General features: G+C 37.8%; 1 protein-coding gene across 17 annotated transcripts in view; it reads left to right on the top strand.

Moving 5' to 3' along the window:
- The window catches only part of PBRM1 (polybromo 1), a 62,694-nt gene that overhangs the window by 11,308 nt on the left and 33,809 nt on the right, over positions 1–17,577 (top strand). For 11 of the 17 annotated variants that reach the window (XM_074602575.1, XM_074602563.1, XM_074602574.1 and 8 more), the window contains 4 exons: positions 438–523; positions 3,130–3,225; positions 4,710–4,801; positions 9,395–9,611. In XM_074602575.1, coding sequence (XP_074458676.1) covers positions 438–523; positions 3,130–3,225; positions 4,710–4,801; positions 9,395–9,611 — 491 coding nt within the window. The remainder of the gene's footprint in view (positions 1–437; positions 524–3,129; positions 3,226–4,709; positions 4,802–9,394; positions 9,612–17,577) is intronic. The other 6 variants (XM_074602568.1, XM_074602570.1, XM_074602577.1 and 3 more) reach the window with 1 other exon arrangement.

The following is a 17,577-nucleotide window of genomic DNA, read 5'->3' as shown; positions in this document are numbered from 1 at the left end:
CTCAAAACTTGTAATCTCTATTTTGTGAACTGTTCCTCCTGAGTATTGAGGCCAGGGGTGTAGAATGACAGCGAGCAAGCATTGGAAAGCTTGGTAACAGTAGCAACTTTTTGATTGCAAAGGCACAGAAACTCATTTCCCTGTTTAGTTCAAGGTGGTATTTGTGTATATTAGCAAATTATAGATTTATTTTTTTTAAAGGTTACGACAAAAAATGAGCTTGAAGCTACTCAGCTATTCTATTCAGTTTTTACAGGCTGCTGTGGGTGTATTTCAGGCAGACTTTGTTCTATGCTTCATTTCTCATGCAAAATAGTTTTATATCTAAAGGTAAAAACCCCTTCATTTTTGTTTTAGATTTTTAGATAGATGGATATAGCTGACTGTAACCTTCTTCACTTTCATCATTAAACAAAAAAAATTCTTTTAATTGACAGGATGCAAATGCGATTAAAAAAATATTTAATATGAAAAAGGCCGAAATTGAACACAGTGAGTTGGCCAAGTCAAGTCTCCGAATCAGGTACTGCAAATAGAGTTCTCTTTACAATCTCATATAAAAATCTCTATAGATGTTCCCTTAATTTTGCTGTGGAGGATACAGTGGGAAATAATTGTTTGAAGACTTAGTTTATTGTTGTTTTAAAAGTTAAAAATTGAAAAACGGTTTTTGGAAGAAAACTTTTTATTGAAATACTTCTGTGGTGAAACATTTCTGTGATGTACTTGATTATGAAAAACAGTGCCAGTGGATCTTTTATAACTTAAGTTCCGGCCAATTTCCACCACATGTGTTTATAAGTTAATAACAGAAAAGGAATAGTGAGGAACAAGGTGCTTTGTTGTGCTTGCTTTACGGAAGATGCTGAATGTTCTTGAACCTTGTTAGGAGCTGAAACTAAGAGCTCACAGTTAATTATGTAGAGGAAGAAAAATACGAACAAGATGTCAGGCAAAAGATAGTTAGAGGAAAGTGCACATTATATAAACTGTTGTTTGAAAACCAATTTCTAGCTATGAAAAGAGGTGCAGGACACTGAAGGTCTGGACTATTAATCAGTGAAGCATAGATTTGGTCTTGAACAGGCAGGTATAAAATAACTGTTGATAGCTATGTTTGTTTCATGGAATGATTTTACTTAGGAAACAGCACTTTCTTCCTGTGAAAATTCCTAGTGTACAGAGGAGTGATGCAGTCAATTTAGATGTTGCTTATCTGAAATGCAATTAGATTTCTACTCGTATAAACTTGTTATTTATGAGTAACGCTTAAAGGTAGGTTTGGATATTATTTGCCAGTATGGGCTGTGTAGTTTATCTGAATAAATAAAGCAACGTCTTGCAAGTCATCCAAGGAGTTGACAAACACTTTACAAAGTGGACTCTCTCTATGTATTTGAGCTGTTTGCTGGCATTTGATGCTGGAAAATATCCGCTGTGGTTTTACGCAAGGGTTTGTATGGTACAACTGAAAACACTAGCAATCCCTTACTTTACTGAAAGGAAGTTTAAATTTTTTTGTTGTCTGAAAAATGTGTAGATGATGGTGTCAGTATTAAAAATATTGCCTAGGATTATTACGTGTGAAAGAAATGGAAGTTACCTGATTGATTTTTACGATTTGGTGCTTTGAGACATTCAACCTATGAAGTGGTTTTTCTGGTTCATTTGCTCAGCCTTAGCATGCTTCCCATGAATCATTGCTGGAGGGGAAAAAAAAAAAAAGCAGAAATACTGTTAGGGAATAATTCCTGACACATATTTTAATAATTTTACTTCTTAAAAGTACATCTAGTGATAGAAGACCTTGATTCTGCAGACACCGAACGTACATATGTGTTTGCATTCAGTAACTAGAATTACATATAGTCATAGAGGTTTTCTATTTAAATTGTGATTTTATTTTTCTCACTGTGTTGGCCGTTGATGAAGCTCAGGATGTCACATGTGTGTATCATGTTTAATTTTGAGACTTAACTGTTTTTCTTCAAAATAAAGATGTTTGCATAAGAAGGGATGACAGATAAATCACACTGATATTTGTTAGTTGAATTCCTCTCTTGCACTGCCAACCCATTTCCACTTCTCAGCTACCTTATTCTAGATTTTCTCTTGCGTACTGTGTTCTCAATAGACCTGCAAATCCTGAAGTGATCTGAACGTCAGAATAATTGACAGCTCCCTCCTTTATTTCTCTAACTTGGCCAAAAAAAAAAAAGTGTAATGCCAGAAGCAGGCTACAATAATATTGGGCTGAATGCAAAAAAAAATTGTGGTGAGCAGAAAGTACCATGAAAACCAAACCTTTCACCTGCATTTCACTTGGTTGCTTTTTTTTAATCGAACTATTATTCGTTTTTCGTTTCTTTCTGCTGAGTCTGCATCACAGAATTATTATTTTTTATTTAAAGTCCTACCTGCTTAATTGTCTTAAAAGGGGAGTCTCCTTTACCTATTGCTGATTTTGGTAAAATACCCCTGTAAGTTCATTTAAAGTTATTTACTGTATTTTTCTTCTGAATTTACATCTGTTTTTCTTTGTCATTGATGGATCAGGCTCAAATTCCTCATAGCGCTACTAACCTAAATTCTACAGATGTGCTGCCTCTGTGTCAAAAGTCATGCTTTTCTATTGCAGAGTTCATTGTATCCTTTGTCACAGTAAATTGCTCTTTGTTGGTGCATTTAACTGTCTTCCCTGAAATAAAGTGGCAAAATAAAGTTGCTTGACAGTATGCACTGTCAAACAACTTGACACTGATTCAAGTATTGATAAAACACGGTTGGGTCTGTATGATTAGCTTTGTCTGGATGCTAAGGAACATTTTGTCGGCTGCTTTCACTGCTATTGTAGGCTGAGCTGTGTGTAGAACTATTAATCCTCAATCTAAGTGTTGCCTTCCTCTGACTTTATAAACAAAATTGATATCAATGCTGGGGCACTAAATATATCTTAGTATTACTTTACTGTAGCTTTAAAACATTTTTATATCTCTCTCTGAACCTTTTGGCTGATCTATCAAAGTAATTCTGTAAAAAGCTTTATCCTTGCTGCATCTTTTCTTGGGTCTAAGGTGGGCCTCTTTTTTTTTTTTTCCCCTTTGCTTGGCTTGTCTCTTCTGCATTAAGGACACCAAATTTGACTGCTTCCAAGCTGACAGGTCCTTCCTCACAGGGTAAAGGCAGTGTTGGTGATGAGAGAAATTCTTCTAACAAATATTATCGGTAAGTAAATTGTGGACTTGGAGGAAAAGCTGGATCCTCGTCATATGGAAATACTAAAATTTTGGGTTTCATTTTGGTTTGGTTTTTAGTTGAGAGTGCCCTTCAATATTGACTCAAATACTTTTGAGATTCAAATGTATTTCAGTCAAATATCTATTAAGTATGGTTTAATAAGTTACTTTGCCATAATTACTTTTCCGTGTTTGATTCTGTATTTAGCATTTCAAAACACCTGTCGTGAAATATTCTGTATGCAATTATTTCCTTAGAAATGTTCTGAAGAACAATATGTTAAGCTTCATTACAATAAAGCAGGTGAAGAAAACATGGAAATATGTTGTAAACCTAGAAAAATTGTATTTGGAGACTAAAAAGAAATAATAAGTAGGACTAAATAATTAAGAGGTGGAAGGTGGAAACCAATGAAACCTGTTGGAAGGTGGAAACCAATGAAACAAAGAGAAAAGTATTGCATTTGGGATGCATTTATGGCAAACTTGCTGAGTAGACTGGATTTACTGGAGCGTTTCTGGTTTGTTCTTTCAGTCATCTGTTGAGAATTTTGGTAGCTAGCAGAGGTCTCGTGTTGCAGTCTGGGTTACTGTCTTGAAATGCTACTACTGCTGGCTAATTCCCTGTGTGTGTACTCTGAAACCGTGGTTGAACACAGCAGCTGCAAGGGTCTTCAAGGGATTGAGCATTTGTAGAGAGTTGGTGTCATTTTAAGCAACCCATCTGCTTTTTCCCAGTCTTCGCTTTGCTCCCACAGGGCAAGGCTGAGCCCGTTGCTGGAGGTGCCTAAAGAGCTGACATAGTCTAAAAGCAGAGATTGTCAAGCATAGCCTACAGCGTAGGTATGAAATGCTGTGCTACAGGTTTGGGACAAAAGGGAGGAAGAGAGGGCTGCTGAAGAAGTCTTTGTGAGACCATAGCCAGCGTAGATGCTGATTTACTCCGCCTGGAAAGCAGAGGAAGCTGCCACACGTACAGGCACTCTGTGCACTGAAAATGGCTAAGGTGGGGATGGGGGAATGGGAGAAGAGAGCATATACAGATTATGATGTGCTGAATTCTTTCATGTAGACAGATGCTTATAAAACAGTATCAAATATCAAAGTTATTAATTGGGAGGGACTTGTTGTCATCCCCTTTCTTCCTCAATAATTCAAATACTCAAGTATTCCAAGTAGGACAGAAGATAGCTAGCGTGATCTCTAGCTTTCTGATCGTGTGTCCAGTATTTCAGTTTGATGGACCACCTCTTAAAATAGAGGGAGACTCACGAGTCATTAATGGCTTCTCTTGTTAAAGGCTCCAGTCTTTTCTTGCGTAGTCATATCTGTATTCCTGATCATGTAGGCAACTGTGATGAGCTTCACTTGTTTACTTACACACTCTGGGTGACTGTTAATGGTTAACATGATAAACCTTTTCTGGTTGGTTTTTTTTTTTAATTTTGCACTTTTTTTTTTCCTCTTTTATAGTAACAAAAGATCAGCCCAAGGGGATCGTTTATCAGCAATAACCATGGCATTGCAGTATGGATCAGAAAGTGATGAGGATGCAGCTTTGGCTGGTAGGAACTAAAATGCGGTTTCTCTATTTATTTTCTTAAATTAAAGTGTTTGGAATAAGCAAAACTGTAGAGCTCCTGATACATTCAAATATCTTCACTTAAAAAATAATTTGCATTGTTTCCAAGCTCAGCATGTAAGTCTATTAAATCCAACCCCGGTTTCCTCTAAGTACGAATTTATGAATGTACAGCTGGTAAGATAGGGTAGGCCAAACTTGCTCGCATGTTTTGAATTTAGTGTGTGTGTCTGCAAGTATCCTTATCCAAGCCTTAGGAAACTATTGCTTGTTTTTGTTCCTTCTAATATGAAGCAGAAAAGGAGACAGTGGAGAAGACGTTGAGTGCTTCTTGCAGTAGAAGAGATTTACAATGCTGCAATTGTTTGAGAGAAGTCTCACTCACACTGGCTTGTTCTCTCTTGCTCCTTTGTGCCATTGGGTCTTCTAAGTACCTGTCAGGTTTTATTTTTTAAGGTGAAGATAATCTCGAAGTATAAGGATAGATAAGTGTTAGAACTTAATTTAGAAATACCTGGTCTAGCCGAGCAGTCATGAAATCTTGCATGAAGGCTTATGTTGAAACAAAAGCACATAAAAAGGCATGCCTTCACACAGCATCCCTGGTTTCGTAATAAGCATGCTTTAGCATTATACTATAAGCATATATGCCATAATACATGCATTATATTAGATATTTCAGTATTGGTCATAAATTGTTATAGATTGTCAGCCTGTTTTGATAGTTACATTCTCAGTAACTTCCTTGCATTCATCTCAAAGCAGGTTTTCAAACTCTTTTTTTCACATATACTGTTGGTGGTTTTTTGTTTTTTACATTATTTCTGCATTGGTGTGAAATGATGCACCTCTTCAATATATGTTTTTCGGGCATTTATTTCACACCTGGTAATTGAATTGTACTCACCACTGTTTTCCAGTGGACGGATATGCTCTAGAATTTTTTTGGATCATTTTAGATCTTGCTGCAAGCAAAAGCATTTTTATTCCTGTTATCCCAGAGTTCAGTTATTGCTTCAGAGCAGCTGCTTTCTGGGAGTTGTGAGGAGTATTTATTAGCTTGGTTCAGCGTGATTGTTAGCTCCTATTTTTGCAAATTGTAACTGTGTAAAAACCACATAGCTTTTTACGTCTTTATGTGATTTAAATTCTTGAAGTGATATAACTACTTTCAGGTGCCACCTGTACTGTGGACATTATTGTCATTTTCATGGGGCCATTCTTACACGTCTGAGATTTTTGCCTTGCTGCTGTTGAAGCTCTCTCCTATCTTTCTTGCATTCACCTAAGAGGCAATGTCAATTTTTTTGGCAGCCCTCTGTCACCCATAAGATTTTCTGTCCAATGTACTGCTTGAACATCCCCATGCTTTCAGTCTCTGGAGGAAAGAGATTTTTATTTAAACCAGGTGGTCTTTTTATTAGTTGCTCTGGTATCTCATCCTTTTTCCTTCCTCTAACACTCGCTAAAATAAATGAGAAGTAGACTGCATGACTGAACATGAAGGGAACTTTCTCCTTCTTGATATAGAGAATTAAATCTTTATGAGCTGCTTTGATTGTAGCAGTTGCCTGAGGAATGAGCAATATCTGTTTCCAACTTGGAGTTTATCCTCACAGTTTCAGAGGGTGTCATGGTGTGATGGAGCTTGTAGATTTTCAACTCAAATGTACAAGGGCATGAGCAGCTTCTGCAGCTCCCTCGCTCCTCATTATACGTCTGCAAAGTCAGGCATAGGTGGTCATTACGTATTACTTACAAATAGGTATTTCATTTAGTAAACAAAGCTATTTTATTTCTTATTATTTCATTTAGAAAGGTTTTGAGACTGGGTGCTGCTTTTGGTTTTACTAGTGTCTATCTTCAGTTAGATTTTGAGCATTCATTGTTGTCCAGGTGCTTTCAGACCACAAAGGAGACAGTGTTTAAAGCAAATCACTTACTGAGTAAAGGCTAATTTTCTTCCTATACACTCAGATACTTTCCTCTCTCTCTGTTCTTTGTCTTCATCATTGAGTAAGAATACGTGTATATGATATATGAGTTTATATCTGATAAAAAAAGCTCAGTCCAGTTGTAAATTAGATGGCTTCCTCCTTTTGCGGTGAAGTCAATTTAACATCACTCCATTATGAAGCTGTCCCTTCACTGGGAACAGTCACTGTGGTATGGAATGACCAGCAGGAAATACATTTTGTTTGGGACTGTTGAATGGTGTATATTTTGTGGTTATGGTTTACTGTGTGCTTGTTTTTTTTCCCCTGTATCTGCTAACTGTAGTTGTGGTAACAGCTGCATGAGAGAGGAATAATTGACTGTTACTCTCCACGGCCAGCCTGTGCTTAGTGGGGATGTGGGACCTGGTGCTGCTGCATATTAAAGAATCTACAGTCTTGCAATAGGTTGTTTGTTCCATAGCAAAATACGGATTTTTTTCTGTTTTCTGATCTGAGTAATACACTCTTCTTCAGTTCTTTAGATAACAGATTTCATATTAGGAGAACACTATCATTTTCTGAATATGTAAGAATATGTAATGTTTGACACATTGCTTTTAAAGAACATGCACATCATAGTGAAATTGTTTATAGCTGTGTTACAATATTATGTAAACGCTTTTCCTTTTAGTGCCTGTTTAATTTACTTAGATTTTTATTTTAGGGAATGCCTTGTGTTACACTTTCAATACAAAGGAAGTACACTTCTTACTTAGGGTGTTGAACTGCTGCGCTGCTGGCTGCCATGTGTCAGAGAACAGCAACATACTCGACTAGTTTCTTATTTTTTCTCTTTCATAAAAACAAGGTCTGCTTTTCTATTCTGTTTCTTACTTTTTGATGGAGCACTCTGAACTGAACTGTTTTGAGTGAACAAACTGAACTGAACTGTTTTAGTTAAACAAAACCAGAGACGGTATTTTGCTGCATAATCCATTTTGGAAACTTACTTTACCTGATGGCATCCTCTTAGATGTTAGCATTTATCTCTGTGTTCAGGCTGATGTGTTAGGTACAGGAAAACATAGTGCTAACTCCAATCTTTCGACTCTACCTGAGTTACTCTCTCCAGCTGCGGCTTTGCTGGCTAGCGTGTAGTAGATGCTAGGCCATTAAGTGATGCTGCTTGTACAGATACGTAATTAGGATAATTTTGAGCGTCTTCCCTCAATCAGTAATGAATGTCTTCGTCATGTGTTTGCATATCTGCTGAGGTCTGCTTGTTGTTTAGCTTGCATCCAGCTTTTCCAGTAGGTCCCGTGCATCATACGCTCACATAGATCTGCAATGTCAGACTGCAGAGGAAAAATGCTAGTACTATGTTGTTATCCAGAGAGTGTCCCCTGGCTTTGTCCTCATTTCAATATGTCTTTACTGAACTTGGATAGAAAGCTTGAAACGTTGCCAGCCTCCACTGAGCAATAAGGAAAGTGCCAGCTGGAAACTTGGCGTGAGCGTTAGAGAGCTGTCTTTTGTGTAACTGAGTTATCCAGCGTGTCATCTGCCAAGCTTTCCTTCAAACTTTAATTCATAAGAGGGGGAAAAAGGGTGAATAATTAAACTCTGGTATGTGCAAAACCACATAGATTTTATGTTGTGCCTGTCTGCAAGGTGCAAATTACAGCATTTGTGGTACTGAGAAACGTGGAAGGATTTGCTATTTATTGCTTCCGGTCCTGTGCTTCCACTACCAGTGTTTTTGTTGTGGTTCTGTTGCTCCCTTAGTGTTTATCCTGATTTTATCTGCAGTCAATGTTAGTTTTTCACAGCATTTCTTTCGTTCATTTCACTCCTGAAGCATAATATATGCTCCATATAGATAACTAGAAAAGTTTGCCATAAAATTTGTAAACGCTTTATTATGAAATGTTTATGCTAATTATATAATAATTCTAAAATATTTATTTCTTCTTCACTTTGCATACATTAGAAATACACTCTCAGGCTTTAGTTTCAATTTTTTCTGCTAAACTTCACAATTTCTGAATTGAGCTGTGATTAATATGGTCTAAAGGATTGTAGAAGTTTTGAGGTAATCTTTTTGATATATATGCAAAAATTAATTTTCAATTTGGCCATTTTGCTTAACTGGCTAGGCACCTTTGAAAATTCCAGACATGGTTGGTCAATTTATATTCTTGTAGTGAGCTTTTGTCAGGTAGCAGAGTGGCAGCCGTTCAATATCCAGATGTATTTGGCACAAATATTAGTATTAATGGTTCGATGAGTAAATCAGATGTAGCTGTTGTGTAGGTAGTGTGTAGTCTCATATACGAACAGTTCTCAGCACTTGTAGGTGGCAGGAGTGTATTACCAGTGACAGAACTGAAGTCTCATCTGATAAGAGAGATTGCAATACCTGGATAAAGCACTTTTTTTGTCAGCTTGAGCCTCATAATATGTATTTGTAATGTCTTTTTCTGAGGTATGAATCTGACTGCCAGAGAGTGGCTGAACACCCTCTATTGAGGGACTGCTTTTTCTCCTTGTTTAGATCTTTATTAATTTGAAAGGTCAACCAAAAAACCCACTCTGAATTGTCCTGCTAAGTTTCCCGTTTTTCTTTTCTCTCTGCGCAGCTGCTGCTCGTTATGAAGAGGGAGAATCTGAAGCCGAGAGCATTACTTCCTTCATGGACACTTCTAATCCTCTTTATCAGCTTTATGACACAGTTAGAAGTTGCCGAAATAATCAGGGCCAGCTCATATCTGAACCCTTTTTCCACTTGCCCTCCAAGAAGAAGTATCCTGATTATTATCAGCAAATTAAAACACCTATTTCATTACAGCAAATCAGGTAAGAAAACTGAACACAAACTACACCTGGTGGCAAACTGTTCAAGGGTTTCTTTTTATTTCCAGGATCCTATCTTGTGGTCAAGTTCTCAATACCTAATGCAATATATACCATCTTTCCTCTATATTTGTGTTGCTTCCTGTTTCAACTCAGTCTGCGTCAGTCTTTTTATCATCTTTTACAGATGGCTACCATTGGGTTTATTTTCCATGGAGTTTTGTTTGTAACGTGCCTGAAAGGCTACCATATCAATAATTCTGAAGGCTGGGTGAGCAGCAGGGATGAAAGCTTCTGCAGAACCCCCCATTATTTTTCCTTGACCCTGATGGCTTGGTTACCTCTTACTGCCATGGTTTTTAAATTAATAGTCTTCAGCAATGTGACTTATAGAAAGATAGTTGCAATTACATTCCTTTTGTCTAGGTCACTGTAGACCTGTGGAGAATAATTACTTTCGTTCATAATGTAGCTAGTCTGGGATGAAGTAGCAAAGCAGTACACGATTTATAAATCTGTGAGCCATGAAAGGTTCATCAACCCGCAGAGCGCGGTCATTGGATTAAAAACCTGAGTAAAAAAAAAAAGGGAGCAATAGCTTTCTTTAGCGGTCCAAGATATGCTAATACGATGGATATATGTCAGGGTCCTGAGTGCATTGATAGACCTTAATGTCACTGACCAGCCTCGGATGGCCCTGGCCTCCTGCCCGGTGGCCTCTGGGGCTCCACTCCCTGCCTGAGCTACACTGCAGGAGTGCTGGTCCTCCAGCTTCAGTGAGTGAGGACTGGACCCAGACGCTAATACATGGATCTGTACCTTTTAGTTATACCGTAATGTGATCTGCTAGACTTGGTAAAATTGTTGAATAAGCAGCGGTTTTGTTAAATCATAAGGTAACATGTGCTGGGGAACAAGTGTGGAGCTACCACTCTGGTTATCTAGCCATTAGTGGCTTTAAAGCATTTTTTCTTCTGTCTCTAGTACAGCTGTTGCTTGGCAAAGAAAGTGTTGTGTCTTGAACGAAGCACAAAATGTACTTGATGGGGAAAAAAAAAAAAGGTGAAACTGAGAAAAATCATTGACAGTTGTCAGGGAGCTTTTTTGTCTGAATGTACCAAAGACTATTGGCTCAAATTATGTATAAACAGATTTAATTGGGTGAGGCCTTCCATTAAAAATATACTTTATATCAGTTATAGGACAAATAATAAATAAAGCTGCATTTCTGCTTTCCTTACAGTGTAGGCAGGTTGGATGTGGCTGTGTGAGCAGTACAAAAATGGCATGCAAATATACGAAGAACTATAGAAAAAAATTACTGCCTGAGAGCTTAGAAAATAAAAAGGGACAGTCTTTTTAGAAATGGTGTTTGTAGATCAAAAGTTAAAATACAGTATTTATAATAGCCCAACAACTGCTTTTAGGAAATTCTGCAATTTAACTGTTCTTTAAAATTACCACATAATCTTCACTTCTTACTATTCCTAAAAAGCGTTGAAGTCATGGATATGTGTACTGATTTGATGTGCTTTAGGGAAAACTGAAGCTAGCATGGTTTTACTGATATTGCAAATGTGTCCGTAGGTATTCAAAACTGCCGCACATTAGGGGTGGAGATTTTTTGTGGGTTTCTTTTTTGTTGTTGGTGGTGGTTGGTTGGTTTTTTTTCTGTTTTGTGGTTTTGGGGTTTTTTTGAGATGTGAATACAGAGAACGTATCTTCCGTTCACAGATGGGGACAGAAAAGTTAATTGTCCTAGTAAAAACCTGAAGGTGTTGGAGTAAAGCCTGGCATTCCTGTCTCGTTGTTTCGCTTTGGCATCGGGCTGCCTAGGCCATCCTGCCAGGGTGAACTGTGGCATGTGTGGCTGTTGCAAATTTTATAGCTAGTCATATATTTCAGGAGTTTGTCTGTGTTAAATGCAGGAAAACCCTTACAAAATAATATATGATGTCTAGAAGGGAGAGTACGGGTACGTTTTGTTTTAATGAGATGTTCTTTATACTTATTCCAGCCACTTAATCACTTTAAGAGCTTTATGAACCTCAGTCATTTGAGGTGCTGATCCTGAGCTGTTCCTGGATGTGGGAGGTAATCCTGCCAATGGCTTTAGTTTTCTGCTACTTTCCTCCTGACTTGCTCTTTACAGAATCACAGAGTAGCTGAGGTTGGAAGGAACACCATCCAGTCCAGCCCCTGGCTATAGCAGGATTATCCAGAGCCAGTTGCCCAGGACTATATCCAGCTGGAGACTCCACGACCTCCCTGGGCAACCAGCGTCAGTGTTTGACCATCCTCCCAGTGAAAAAAAAAAAAAAAAAGAGTTTGGAGGGTTTTCTTCTTTTTCTTGTGTTCAGATGAAATTTCGGGTGTTTCAGTTTGTTCCCGTTACCTCTTGCCCCATCAGTGGGCAGAGTGAGATGAGTCTGGCTCCCTCGTCATTCCCTCCCACCAGGTGCTCGCACTGATGAGACTCCCCTGCCTCAACCAGGGCAAAACTCGGAGCTGTGGAACAAGAATATCCTATTTTCAAAGAAAGGCATGACACTGCGAAGGCCGTGACTTTCAGATGTGGTAAAAGTGCATGGTGTGGAGGTTATTTTGCAAACTTAACGTTGCTGATGAAAAGTCATTCTGTAATTACAAATGACTGGAGGAAGAGTTGGGAAACAATGCAGCTCAATGTGTTCAGTTACCTGGTACGTCAGTGCCAGATCCTGGCATGCTTACAACAACTGTGTTCCTTAGTACATTTTACAACGTTAGTGCGATCCCTAAGGCAAGTGGCCTGGAGGAGGGACGCGCTCCGGGGAATTCCCTGGCAGCAGTTCTTTCTTGACACACATGTGAGGCCCATGGGGGTGCGCAGAGACCCAAATCCCTGTCTTCATTGGCACGCCCCAGTGTCTTGTGCTCCAGGAAGCTGGGGTTGTAGTTGAGGTTTAAAAAAGTGTGTGGATCTGGAATAAAACACGGTTGGTTTTGCGTGATGTCTATTATTTGAGAATTTGAAATACGTTTTTCTTAGGAACCTACATCCTGTTGAACAATTGTCTGTGAGATGGGAATCTAACTCTTACATTTCACTGCAGTGGGATGTGTTGAGGTTCTCCTGAAACTGTGAAATTTGTGGTGACTCTTGTTGCCTTTGGATTAATTATTAATTACTTGAGTTGAATTTACAGTAAATATGATCTGGTCAGGCATATTAACCATTTCTAGTAATATGGCAAATAAAGGAGTGGAACTTATCTTGAAAAAATGGAGACTGCTGTCTGGCTTAAAGCCTGAATAGTTTATTGAGAACTTTGTTTTTCAATGACAGTTTAAGCCCAATACAAGTTAAGTTCTCAATTAAAAAAAAATACATTAATGTTTTATTATTCTATTGACTTTGGGAAAGTAACATGTCACTGTGTTACAGTTTGCTTAATTTATGAATGAGTTAATATTCTTCGCAGAGAAATTTATTTCTCTCTAATATTTAGAACACCTTGCAAATTTTCACTTCGAGATTTATCTGTTCTTTCATTCCTTTTTTCACTTAATATGATTTAATATTTGTTGAATATTGTACAGTTTTAAAATCTTCTGTAGGTATAAGCAATTTTCCTACCTTAGCAAGTACTTTCAGTGCATATCATATGTATGGCCTTTATAAAATCACAGATTCAAGTGAACAAGGTTCTGGATGTACTTTATAAAAAGATTATTTCATTCCTCAATAGGGCGTTTGTCAAATGCCTTTATTGCTCTCTTTGTTACAGTGGTTTTTCCCCAAGGGGGCTGGAGTAGCCTCTGGACTTCACAGTTTCAGAAGAAGAGAAAAGAAGTTACACGATAACTGGTTTTAGCCATGGTTTGAATATTTATTTTTTTTCCTTTGGCATTTTTTAGGCGTAGTGTCTGACTAATGAGATCTTTTGATTATATGGAGACAGTATCTTGATGTTCTTCAGTTCTTTAGGATGCTGCACCTGAAGGACTGATAAGTTTCCAGTAGACCTTTTAGGGAGTTGAGTGCCAGCTTACTGTATGGTTTTTTAATTATTATTCTGATTTTGACCAAATTAAATGTCATGCCATGTTGTTTTGGGCTTAGTGGCCTTATGAAACTTTTCTTCCTCATTTTGCAAAGGTCATTATGTTTAAAATGATATTCTTGCAAATTTAACTCATGCTTTTGGGTACAATTGTATCACCATCAATCATTTCATAGAAATTTCTCTTGGTTTCTGGTGTATAAAGTTGAAGTTTAATTTGTAATATGTTGGCAGTGACTTGCTATTGAACAGCGATGTGGATTTGCTTAGTTTTAGCCTTGCTTTGCAAAATAAATTGATGTCTATAAAATTCTTTTCTTCCAAGATTGGTGAGATTTTTTTTTTCTTAATTTATTGCAAAACTGCATTTCATACTGTAAATTTAGAAAAGGCACAATACTTGAGTTCTGCTGAGTTTAATTAAATCTGTTCAAAGTACTTCTGTGAATACCCTTCTTGGTTAATCATCCCATTGTTTGCTGACAGCAAGTGCATTGAAGAGGTAGGAGATTATTTGTGGACTAGAGCGGGATTACTTTTCTCCCGGTGCATTTTTATTTCTTCAGATGTGTGGTTGGAAGTCGTCTGGCTTTCCAAACCATGGCTAAGTCTTGTTTTTTACTTTTGTGGTCAGACCTTTCATGAATTCAACTGTGAATGTAGGTTGTTTGCTTAAAATCAGATGGGCTGCACCTTGCTTATTTGGTTGTGGATAAACAAATGCTGATAGAAGCAAGAGTTTGTTTCCTGGTAAGGTAGTTTGGGTTATAGCTCATCATTCCTTTTTAAGATAATGTTTCCCTTTGTTTTCTGGCTCTTACTAAAGGAGTAAGATATCATTAAGCTGCTTTTCTTCGCTTGTGAACAACTTCGGTCCTCACCACCTCCATCAGCTTAAAGATTTTGTTTCTATGGGGTCACGAGAGAGCAGAGAGTCAGTGCACATAGAATTTAAGACAAATGGCAACTTCCTATGTTTTTTTTTTCCTGCTTTTTGGGGTTTCAGGGTTAGACTACTGCATTGTCGTGTGCATAGGTCACTGCTTAAAGACAGAGAGATGAAGCTAGTGTGGGATACCAAGGCTATGTGGAATAAGTGGTATATTTTTAGATGAAGCGTGTGACCGTGGTGTTCTGGGATCCGCATGAGCTGTCTCTGGGAGGAGAGGTAAAGCAAATCCCAGGTTTGTTAGCGTCAGGTGGCTTGGGATCTGCTGTTATGAAGAGTCACCAGTTTCTTTTACCATATCGTGATATCATACAGGACCAATTTAAAATTCTCTCTTTGTAAAAATAAAATTGTTGCAGGCAGGGTATACTCCCTAGAGAACACTATTGCCGTGCTTGTTCTGCCTGCAGCTTGCTTTGAATTTGTTCTGCTTCAGAAGATATGACAAATCCCCCCTTTTCTCAGTTTGATAAAACTGGCGCCTAAACATTTGATTGAGCAGGATCAAGATATATTACTAATAAGTAAATTTGATTTATGGTATCATGCTGACAGTGTTACTTCATAGATGCTGAACTTACATGTGTTAAGAATGTAGAGTTGTCTGTTGGCTTTAGTGTCTTGGGAGGATGGTGGTTGATGTTGAGTTTTTTAGTCAGTGTAATCCTGGATCGTCAGTGGCATTTCACGGCATTGCTTTTTTCATCTTCCCCCCTATCTGTGACTTTAAGCTGGGTACAGAACAACTCCAAATAAAGAAGAGTAATACAAAGTGATAGTAGGAAAAAGCAATTTGAATTGAAGAAGTGATACTTCAATTTAGATGTGGTCCTGTGGGTTCCTCTTTCAGAAAGCTGAAGCCAGACCTCCTGCAGTAGCAATCAAAATACAAACTCGCAATTCTGTAATTGTAATTTATGAAATTAATGGGAAGGCTAGAAACTTCCACTTTTTATTCTTCTTGCTGTCTAGTCTGTCAAAGCTTGTTTTATTTCTTTGGAAGAAAGCAGACATGCCAGGCTTGCACAAGAATGTTTATAAACTACATGCTACTAATACTTAAGCAAAATATGAGCCCAGCGTTGAAAAGTAGGAATGTTGCATTCACACTTGCTTACTTGCAAGAGGATGAACTGCGAGTAGATCTTGAGAGGACTTTATCCCAGCTTGGTGGTTATGGTTTCTGAAGTCCTTGTCCTCCAGCAGTTGTCTTTATCAGTAAAAAGCATTGAGACATTTTAGAATCATAGAATCATAGGGTTGGAAGGGACATCCGGAGATCATCTAGTCCAACCCCCTGCCAAAGCAGGGTCACCTTAGAGCCCTTAGACACCTGTCATAAGTATTTAGTATTCAAATCTAAGGCAGTTGTGGTAGTCTTCACTTTATGGGATCCTTAGTTGGAGCCTGATTCTGCAAATTTGTCAGTATGAGTTGTCACTTGGAAACAAATTACGCTGATGCCATCTACAGCCAAGGGGAGACAGAAGTCTGTTGGTCAGCACTTCTCTCTGGTGCTGCTCCTGAACTGATTCCTACACAGGACTTGCTTTTTGAGGCTTTTTTTTATGTTCATAATCTCTAAAGTAGTTTATCTGACTTGGGTAGCTTTTTCTAAGATGCAGAATTGCCTTTAGACATTATTTTTGTTTTACATTAATCCTTTGAAAGTTTGAAACCTTTTTATAAACATCTGTAGTAGCATTGGTAAACAAGGAAATCACTGCTTGTTTACACGCTGAATTACCCTGTGTGCCTTGACAAATTAGAATGTTCTTAAATAATTTTGTTTTGAAAAAAATGAAAACTCACTTTTGATGTTTTCGATAAATATGGGCTTACTAGTTGGTTTTTTTGATGCAAGTTTTTTAAGCCTTTCTATTCTATGTTTTCTTGAATATTTTCTTAATGATGTATTAGCTTTTGTAAAACCAACAAGTGTTTGTGTGCTGAAGTCCTCGAATGGCTTGGCAATATTTTTGTTGAACTACAAGAATTAATTACATACATTTTACTCTATAGATTTTGCTTTCAGATTAGCTGGAGAAGATGTAAGGTCACCTGTAGTGTTTGTTCCCAGACAGTGGCAAGAGCGTGAAATAAACTCAGCGTTTACATCCTCGGTATTTATGAGCCTATGCATCATGTGCTAGTGGTTTAGGGCAAAATAATCCTGAATTTAACGGGCTTTTAATTTTGTTTTTTACTTTTTTAGTAGCAGTCATATATTCCTTAACATATGCAAATAATTGTTGCTGGAGTTTTACAAGGTAGAAATGGAGGCTAACTTTGCCTTTTCATCATGGCCATTTAATTGGTACCCAAACTCTTGCTTTTGGAAGCAGGTGTGTGTGTTTGGTTTTTTGTTATTATTATTATTATTTGTATTTTTTACTAATTTAATGAAAATTATATTGGTAACTCTCCTTTTTTTGGAATTGCAGAGTGAGTGAAGCTGACAGGAAAACTTTTCGATTACCTGTTGCTTCAGTTGGAAACGTTAAAAATAATCTAAATAACATGCATAAAGGTTTGCAAGATACTGATGTCTTCAAGTGTTAAAAAAGATACGTTAACCTAGACTGGTCATTTTAAATGAGAATGGCAACAAATGATTTTCTCCACATTTTACACTTAGGACATTTATCCCAAATTAATTTTGCTTTTCTCATAGTCATTGAGGACACACTTGCTTTTCAGCTCTGAAAGAAATAAGAAAGTAACATGCTACATGTCAGTAAGGCGCATCCAGCTGCCATCCTGGCAACATGCGGGTAGTTGGATGTTTCCTGCGAAATGTATTTCCATCATGACAGGTTTGTAGACAACACAGGCACTTCTCGGTAGTTTTTATAGCAGCTTCAGCTCTGTGCTGTGTTTAATCCAACCGGGGCTTCCTCGTCCTTGGCTGACCAGTGAAGAGTCCTGTATGACACAAGTTGTTCGCTGGTTCAGCTCTGAGGTCACATTGGCA

The sequence above is a fragment of the Larus michahellis genome, chromosome 10 (genome assembly GCF_964199755.1).
Source record: "Larus michahellis chromosome 10, bLarMic1.1, whole genome shotgun sequence".
NCBI lineage: Eukaryota > Metazoa > Chordata > Aves > Charadriiformes > Laridae > Larus > Larus michahellis.
The sequence above is the reverse complement of the archived record's forward strand: the minus strand, read 5'-3'. Positions and strand labels throughout refer to the sequence as shown.